At 47.1% G+C, this 9,896-nt stretch overlaps 1 protein-coding gene across 1 annotated transcript; it reads right to left on the bottom strand.

The window, feature by feature from the left end:
- Positions 1-2,801: 2,801 nt before the first annotated feature.
- On the bottom strand, positions 2,802-9,096 carry LOC115399093 (transmembrane protein 41A-B-like). Its single transcript, XM_030106285.1, has 5 exons — positions 8,720-9,096; positions 4,866-5,016; positions 4,556-4,717; positions 3,111-3,249; positions 2,802-3,031 (listed from the first exon to the last, which is right to left on the bottom strand). Exons 1-5 carry the CDS (start codon positions 8,962-8,964, stop codon positions 2,802-2,804), a joined length of 927 nt encoding a protein of 308 aa, XP_029962145.1. The 5' UTR covers positions 8,965-9,096.
- Positions 9,097-9,896: the final 800 nt, after the last annotated feature.

Here is a 9,896-nt window from a genome sequence, read left to right as displayed (position 1 = left end):
GAATACGTGTGTGTGTGTGTGTGTGTGTCTGCATGAGCAAAATGTATTTTCTATGTTGTGTGTGTGTGTGTGTGTGTGTGTGTGATGAGGTGTGACCGTGTCGGAGAGAATCGGTGGAGCTGTGACGCTTCAGACTGTGTGAACCAGCGAAGGCACAAATAAAACACGACTTGCATCCGAGATCCGGAAGCGTTCACTCTGTCACTCGTCCTGCGTGTTCACCACACCATAAACCAGGAGCTCCAACAGCGAGGAGGAATCATCGACTTTATTGCAGCTCAGGCACAACAGCAGGTTTTACTCCCAATCACATAGGGAAATTCCACGTTTTTTTAATCGACTTGGTCAAAGAACAGCTGAGCAGAAATCTCTCCTGAGCCTGAAGTTCTGCGACTCATACGGCTCCTGCAGTCCCAGCATGCTTTGCATGAGGAGTGAGATCTGGGATCAGACCCACTGAGCCGAGCTCCTCACGGACGGATCGATGGAAGTGAGCGAGCGGCGAACCGTTTCAGTGGACCAGGAGGCCGACGCGGCGCCGCATCGGATGAACGTGCTTTCGTCCACATGGGGGCGCCGTGGCAGCATGAAGAGCTCAGAGCTCAGACATCCTCAGCCAGAGCTTCTCCCCTCAGCCCAAACTCTCCCCCGGACCATCGCGTCCAGCAGTTGGTCGACCTCGGGGCCTCCTAAAGCTTCCTGTGATCAACTTTAGGTTCAGGCGACACTCTGACGCTTTTACCGTCTTCTCTACCTGCGTGAAGCGCAGCGCCGGAGCTCCTTAAAGGGATAAAGCCTGCTTGACTGAAAAGACCAAAAACCAGGTGTAGTGACCGTTAACTGAACTATCTCAGAGGAACATGGTGATAAATGTTCTCAAGTTTCCAGATCCCATGTTGACCTGAAGGTCCGGTTCCTCCCGATGACCTTTGACCGTTGTCCCAGGACCGGGACAGCAACGGCGCTCGGAGTTACTGAAAACGCAACTTTTTGAGAACGACTCCCATGGCCAACATGCCCCGTCTCCATGGAAACGGGGGGAAAAAAGGATCTTTTCCGAAAGATTCCGAAACGTCCCCAAAAGCTGGTCCACTGAGACGGTCCACTGCTCACGTCCACCGTGTCCTCCGCGTCACGGTGACCCTTCTGGGCCGCCGTGGTTCAGAGCTGAAAACCACACACACACACACACACACACACACACACACAAACACCCGTCACTGCGTTAATAAGACTGGTTGTACGGACCTGTGTATCTTTAAGAACAGCCATCCAAATAATCAGTTTGACATTTGAGTGTTTGTCGACTGGACTCCTGGAAAAACACAGCATGTGTATAAAAATAGAGGCTCTCGTCCCGGAGATGGAAGTGATCCAATCTTTGTAAACTATCACAGAAATCCAGATTCATAGAAACAGTTATTTTGTTGTCAGGCTGAGATTTCAGCAGCAGACGATCAGCACCGCAGGTTTTAAGACTATTCTCTAAAGACTCTGCTCGGCTTGGAAAGTCAGAGCACGCTTATATAAAAGTCACGTTTAAAAGAAACGTTACACAAAATCCTAACAAGAGTTTTCAGGCCTGAAGAGTGAAGGTAGTTTCAGAGTGCTCTACAGCGACACGGTTCACGTTTGGACTCAAGACCCTGTTTGGGAGCTGATTGATCTGGAAAGACTCACTGCAGCTGGAAGACACTCCGTGTCCGATGGGGGAAATCACATTTCCACCGAGTTCTGCTGAGGTTTCAGAGTGTGGACCGGGTCTGGCCCGGGTTCAGGGAGGACCGGGTCTGGCCCGGGTTCAGGGAGGACCGGGCCTGGCCCGGGTTCAGGGAGGACCGGGTCTGGCCCGGGTTCAGGGAGGACCGGGCCTGGCCCGGGTTCAGGGAGGACCGGGTCTGGCCCGGGTTCAGGAGGGAGCGTTTTCCTTTCAGAGCTTAATTACAATTATAAAATAAGCTTTAAAGGACCCCTAACATGAAAATGGACTTTAATGAGCTTTTAACACCGTTAGTCTGTGATTCACCTAATAAAAAAATAGCTAGAATTCCTAATATTCTGTAAGATAAAAGTTCTCCATCGTGCTCAGGGTGCTAAAGTATCTTTTTATGGCAGGATCCAGGTTCTTTAATGCTGCTACAGCTCGGTACCGTTCTGTCTCTGTTGACTCTGATTTCCTTAATATCTTTTTACAAACACCTGGAAGTTCAGCATGCAGCCAAAAATTCAGACTCAATGTGTGAAAAAGCTGCAGAAAAAAATCTTATTTAGAGAAAAATAAAAATCAGTAAAACTAAATTAGTAAATTTGTCAATTTTTTTTTTTTTTTGAGGATTTGTTGCTTTTCATTGGGATTTTCTGGTTACATTTAGAGGTTTTGAAGCACCTCTTACAGAAAATAAGCTCTTCTGTTATTTCCATTACTGGGAAAATGCCTGCATTTTTACAGTTCAGCATTTTCTCCCGTTTTAAAGACAGAACGACAGAACAGAGGCAGCCTCGTGCTTCAGAGGTAGCTTCTTTTACACCCATTGATCTAATTTCCGTGGTTTCAGAGCGTGTTTCTGTCACACGGTCAGTCTTTTTCAGTATTTCTAAGGTTTTAAAGCGGAGATGTTGTTGGGAAAGCGGTGCAACCCGATCAGGAGGCCAGTTCAGAACAGGTCGTTCCAAACGGGCGGCGAGCCGCGGTGTGACCTTACTGAAATCACAAGACCGGAGCGGGTGAAAGGTCACACGCCTGCCGGCCGACCCGCCTCCCTCCGGCTCAGCTCTGGAAGTCCTCGCTCTTCCTCCCGCCGTCACCGCCTCTTCCGGTGGCGCCCCGCCTGGTCCCGGCCGTCGCCGTCCAGGCCGTCCACCTTCAGGTGGGCGTGGCCGTAGCGCTTGATGAGCGCGCCGGGCAGCAGGGCCACAAGGGCGATGGCCAGCAGCTGGGCCAGCGTGCCCCACGAGAAGATGTCGTCCAGGGAGGAGATCTCCGACAGGATGGAGCCCGTCCGGACGCAGATGAAGTTATAGGGGATCAACCCTGAGGGGAGAGAGAGAGGAGGCTCAGCCAGTCGGCACCCGGCTCGCCCTTCGGCCGGCCTTCACGTGCTTGGTCTCACCGATGAAGACGGAGGAGAAGAAAATGGGCATGGGGATGTTGAGGACAGGACAGGTGATGTTTAGGAACCAGTTAGGAGTCATTGGGAAGAATCGGAGGAAAAGGAGGAAGAAAAACAAACTGCTGCGGTTCTCCTCCGCCTGACGGCGAGCAGAGAGAGCGAGGGAGAGGGAGAGAGAGAGGAAAATGAAGAGAGGAGGCAGGAAAACAAGGAGAAGGTCAAGGAAGCAGTCAGAAATTTAAAGAGGTGAAAATAATTACCATCGTCAGTCCAAACTCGTTAATTATGCTCTTTATGGTGTTGATTTTAGATTTTTTGGCACTAAAAAGCTACAATTTCCCCTTTTTGTTTTCAAAACTCGGTGTGGAACATGGAGTTTTTGTTCTGTTAATCTCTCACTTCAGTCCGTGCTGATTCATTCCGACTCTGACGGAAAGTTTTTAACCGTTTTGGAATCCGTTTCCACGACAACGGTGCCCGGAGTCACTGAAAACACAACTTTGAGAAAAGGAACCAGAGCCGTTGTGACGGTGACTGTTGGGTTCGGCCAGTTTTACTCCAGCAGTTGTCTCTGTACGGGTTATTTCCGCCGTTACTGACCGTGGTAAAACATCGGCGCCATCAGAACGTGGAACTGAGGCAGCAGGCCTGGATGCTGCTCAGGAAGAGTTGTTGATCATGCGGTTGAGGTGTCTGAAGCTCCTATAGAGTAAAATCCAGACTCTCATGCCGCATAGCGAGGTTTAACTTACTAGGTGTAAAATAAGCTTTTTGAGAAATACAGCATCAAGTAATATACAGAACTTGTGATATGAGGCTTCAAACATGCGCGACTGAACACTTGTCTGACCAAACAAATGGCGCCTGTTACGTCACCCTCACTACACAGCTCTGTGTGGAACTTTTTGAGAAGATTCCAACTCTGTCACGGAGGAAAACGCTGCTCCTGGTCCTGCGCTCCACGGCCGTCTTAAGCAGTAGTTCTGCACATGCTCAGTAGACGGAAAATAAGAACAATCTTTTCTTCCGAGGGTCATGACTCCCAGTCCAGACTGTCCTGGTTCTGGTCCTGGTCCCAGTCCAGACTCTCCGGGACTAGTGTTAGAGTTGACAGTCACAACCCAACTTGGTGTTCTGTCCATATGAATGTCCGTGTGGCCTTTCATTGCTTCATGCTACTTGCTATTCAGCGTTTCACAAGTCAAATGCAAAACTTTCCTGAAATGATGCATTTTCACCTAAACGTTGTGTGAACAGGACTTTAGAGGCGCCATAAACATGTAGAACTATCCTCCACAGAGAGGAATGACGTACTGAATTGTTAAGGAACAGAAATTAGGAAAATGTAAGAAAAAGTAAAACTCTTCACAGCTGTTCTTCAGCTGTCAGGAGGAGAAGGGACTTCTAGAGCAGTCCCAGCGACTTGTCCGGGCTCCGGCGCCTACCTTCCTCTGCAGCAGCGCCACCTTCTCCGGGAAGAAGTGAACCACGTACTGTTTTCCAAAGGCTCTGGACAGCAGGAAGCAGAAGGTGGAGCCCGACGTGGTCAGCAGGCAGGCCAGGAAGAGGCCCTCCCAGGGCCCGAAGATGGCCCCGGCCAGCATGTTCTGGAAGGCAGGAGCAGAGCGCAGCGTCTGTCAGTCTGCGGTCACGTCTCTTCTGCCTGGTGGACGAGGTCGAACGACCGTATCCAGTGAGGCATGCCGAGAGCTGCTGGAGCCGAGCGCAGCCGGGAGGCGGCTCCTCCCGTCTCACCAGTAAGGAGGATCCAGGTATGGCGAAGGACTGCTTGTACAGGTAGGCGCTGCAGTACAGCAGCAGAACGTAGCCGTAATGTTCCTGCTTGTAAAACTTGAGCGTCTCTGCCAGCTCCCGCAGTTCGTCCAGATCCGACGGGAACTTCAGCCTGGACAGACACAGAGACAGGAACAGCTGTGGACCCGGTCTGAACGGACAGGGTTTTCCACCTGGCTCACTTCACCCTGGACCGCTTCATGTAGCTGCTCTCGGTTTAGGTCGTTTCTCTGCTTTCCTTCTCTTCCACTGAATGTGATTTCTTCTTCACCACTGTTTCCTGTTTTTTCTCCGTAGTAAATCGTTCAGCACGTGTGCGAGAAGGATTCATTCATAGCAGCGGATGTGGTGGTTCACTCTTTAAAGATAACCGATATTTACAGCTGATATTAATTTCCAGTAAAACTGAAAATATTGGTGTCAATTTTTTTAATTGTACAAAGCCTCTGGGGCTTCGGTAGCTACTTCCTGTTTGTGTTTTGAAGGCTGACAGCAGTTTTCAGAGTTTTTCATCGTTGTTCATCTTTTTCTGACTGAAGGAAATATCTGCCTGTTAGTACTGAAATAATTAGCGTTTGTGTTTTGGATTTAGTCAGTGAAATTTTGCTCAGTTTAATTTGTTCCAGCAAGTTTCGTAACTATTGCGCTAACTGTTAGCACGTCAATGGGTTTCCCCATATCAGTTAGCATTAAGCTGACTTTTTTTCTTGATGCATGTTGTGATTTACTGAGTTTTACGGCGTCTCGTCTGGAAAGCAGAATTCAGCCTTTAATGATCGATCTGCCAGTCAGGAGAGAGCTCTCTTCTCTCCAGAGCTCGTTTCTCCTCTCCTCTATGCACATGCATCCATGGCTGTGCAGGCACTGTGCATGCAGCTTTCACTGCTGATTGGCTGTTAGTCCTGCAGTCTGTGAGTGTAGCCAATCAGACGCTGCTGTGGGCGGGACGATGCTGGAGGCAGAGTCGACTCCAGGCAGAGAGAGGAGGCTGCGTCTGAGCCAAAATGAGCCGATGATCGGTCGATCCCTGATCAAAGCGACCGAGAAAGGTGGCTGTGTGTGTAAAGGAAGCAGATTTTATGAGATTAAAACAGCACCGCCTAGTGGCCCGGCATGCTAACTGCATCGTTTTCAAAACGTCGCCGTGAGAACGCAACACTTCGCTGAAACTGAGCACGTAAACAGTGCTTGTTACAGTTGAAACGTTGGCGTGTAGACGGAGTCTTAGCCAGCTGAGGAGTGTGAGGTCAGAGGTCAATTTGTGCTTTTCAAGGTCGAGTTAAAGGAAAACTTTATTGAGAAAAACAGACATGAAAAAAAACCTCAAGTTAAGGCAGGTGGGAGGAAACGGGATACATGTGATTTGAAGACAGAAATAGGGAGCTGAGAAAGGAAAAGTACGCTTATCCACACACACACACACACACACACACACACACACACACACACACTGATGAAGACGAGGATGAGGATGATGTGTCAGCACTTGCGTGATACATGAAGCTGCAGTATTCGGAGGGGAAATGTGTGGAGGTGGACACTTTTTATTCCCCCATGAGGAACATGTTTCTGCACATGCACAGACACAAATAACACACTCCCGGGGCGGGGGGCGAGCGAGGGGCGAGCGAGCTGCGAGGGGGGGGGCATTAAGTAATGGAGACTCCTCCTGGAGAGGGGGCTTTACGTCTCAACTCGCCACACACAGTTAACCCTTTCACCACCACATCCACTCATTCATTCACATTTAATCACTGCAGAAATCTTTAAGATGCACGATTGTGAAAATTGTTAAGATGAAGACAAGTAATTATGAAAAAATTGTTTAAAAAAAAAAAAGCCCAAAACCCACTGTGCTGCTCAACAATGTATTTAAAACTAATGATTAGCCTCGATGTTCACTTTAAAACATTAAATCTGCTTGTTTAGCACAGATATCAGCTCCGTTTACACCAGTAAATGAAGATACAGCTAAAAACTGCCTGTTTTGTGCAGTTATTGACGTTACATTGTAATAAATGTTTTAAAATAGATTATTTTAAAAAAGAAAGGAGGGTCATTCATATGTCTTTAACTCAGACATTCATCTTCCTTCATGTATGAATGTTCAAAGAAGCAGCATGATGTACCATGAGATTAGATTACAGACACACACACACACACACACACACACACGTTTGTATTTCTATCCTTGTGAGGACACTCATTGACATAATGCATTTACCCTGCATCTAACCCTGACCCAGCCTGTGTGTGGGGCTCAGAAATAGCGTTTATATGACTGAATCTGACATGTGCACGACACACACACACACACGCAATGAAAGTGCTATCCTTGTGGGGCCTTCTCATTGACGTAATGCAGTCCCGTGCCCCCCCACCCCCACCCCAACCTTTATCACTGTGTGTGTGTGTGTGTGTGTGTGTGTGTGTGTGTGTGTGTGTGTGTGTGTGTGTGTGTGTGTGTGTGTGTGTGTGTGTGTGTGTGTGTGTGTGTGTGTGTGTGTGTGTGTGTGTGTGTGTGTGTGTGTGTGTGTGTGTGTGTGTGGTGCACATGTCAGATTCAGTCATATAAACCCTATTTTTGAGCCCCACACACATTTCATTCAAAACAAAAACACCAACACAGGTTTATGTCTTACAGTGCACGAACCAACCTCAATCACAAATTAAGTAACCATAAACCTCACTGCACCTCGAAACGTCCCTGTCCTCATGGGTCAGTGTGTGTTCAGGATGAGGACCCCACGAGTATAGCAGGATGAGGTCAGACACACACGAACGCAGAGTTCCTGCACTTGGCCTGAGAGTGTCTTGGTCGGCGTTATTCTATCATCTCAAGACGACCGCACACTCGCCCATCTGGCACATTGCAACATACTAGTTAGAAAGCGCACACGCACACACACACACACACACACACACACACACACACACACACACACACACACACACACACACACACACACACACACTGGGGGGTAATGTGACCACGCCGCTCTTAGAGAAAGATGAAGGAAGAAGCAAAGTGCTCATCAAACCACAGTATTTCAGGCCACAGACGCCGTTATTACCCAGGGTTCTTTGTGACCCCAGAGGCTCCAGTCACAGGAAGCTTCGTCTGTCACCTGTGATTCCTCCTCCACCCAGGAGGACGGAGGCCTCAGGGCGGCTCCACGCACCACATTGTGTTCACTTTGTGTGCGTTTCTCATGTTTCTGTTGAACTTTATGAGGCTCGGTGACGACAGCTGATAACCGGACAGTGATTCACCGCTTTTCCAAGTCGTTTCCTGACTTTGAAATGTGACACAGTTCTTCTTTAAAACTGATCAGAATGATCGGCATCTTGGATGAAGAGTGGAATGTATTAAAACAGTATAAAAAAAAGTATAATCATTTTTTAGGCTTTTAGGTTTGGGCTTAGGTGAAAAAAAATTAACCGATTGTACAAATATTCTGATATTTTAAGAGCATTTGTTTGATTTTGTTTTATGGACCTCAAAATATAAATATTACACAGAAATAGTTTTATTGTTTATGCCATTCAAATTTAGATTGAAATCACATGTCACTGCTTAAATGAGGCGAATAAGGAACATGACACCTACTATTTATTTTGCATTGTATTCAATGATAATTTTATCTGTAGAGCACAATTTAAAAAGATAATTTAGTCCGGACTTTGAAAACGTCTTGAAAATAATATATATTTTAGTTTGTACCGTTTAAAAAAATAAAAACATAAAATGAATGAACTTATGTAATATAATCTAATTAAACGCAGTTATGTAATGTTAAAACTGTAATGTTTACCTGAACTGCCGGGGCTCCGCGTCCTGCCCCCCCGGCTGGAGGCGCTCTGACCCCGGCGGGAGGCTCTCCGGTGGCCCCGGGGAAAGGCGCTCTGACCCGGGGGGAAGGTCCTCCGGCGGCCCCGGGGAAAGGCGCTCTGACCCCGGCACGAGGCGCCCCGGCGGCGGCGGGAGGTGCGTGGACAGCAGGTAGAGGTAGACGGTCGCGGCCGCCACGATGGCAGCGAGCCCCGCCACGGAGCGCATGTCGGCGGCCGGCGGAGGCTGTCCGTCCTCCGGGCGGTCGGGATGGAGTGAAGCGGAGGGGGAAACCCGCCGCGGGGCAGCAGGCCGACGTGTCGCGCCTCCGTTGGGGGGCGGAGGTGTCGCTTTACCCGGGAACAGGACACGGATGACGGGTGACATTCTGTCCGGGGCTCGGCCCGGATCACATGGCGCACCCCGGACTTTTACACTTTTAGAGGCTTTAATGCGCAAGTCTACTCCGTTTCCTTTAGAGAAAGACAATTATTGGTACCAAAAAAATTAAGAAATTAATAAATAAAAACTTTCTTCGGTGTAGTTTGTGGTTGTAGTTCCACGATATGACCGCCAGATGGCGCTGTCATAAAGTCCATGATCAGTTAAAAATAGTCACCATTATTACATTGTGTTTTTTTTACTCGTATTAAGTAGGTAAACAAAGACATTTATTTTCTTTGTCAGGATGCAATTCGTGTAGGATTCTTATCATTTTTTAATTTTTTAATCTGTCATTTTCTAAAGGATCAATTATATTATTTTGTAATTATAATTTTGCATTTCTTCTGCAGAATGGTTATTACAATTATACAAATATTGTATTTATTTAAATGAATTATTTACTACCCTACAAAATTATATCTAAAAAGCAGAATTGTACACCAAACTATCTCAAATGAAAAATGTAATGATTATTCAAGTCAACTTCATGATAAAGCACATTTTAAAAAACCAACACTGGCCGAAGTGAAAGAAGAAAAATAACAATGTGTGAATATGTATTTATTAAAATAATGCCAGAAAATAAGAGGACAAATTAAATAAAATATAACTTAAACATTTAAATGACAAATTTCAACATGTTTTATATTGGTGCATCTCAAAAAATTAGATTATCTTTGAGAAGTTTTTTTTATTCAGTGTTTTTTTTATTCAGT

Source organism: Salarias fasciatus, chromosome 13 (genome assembly GCF_902148845.1).
Source record: "Salarias fasciatus chromosome 13, fSalaFa1.1, whole genome shotgun sequence".
Lineage (NCBI taxonomy): Eukaryota > Metazoa > Chordata > Actinopteri > Blenniiformes > Blenniidae > Salarias > Salarias fasciatus.
This window is presented reverse-complemented; position numbering and strand designations above follow the sequence as displayed.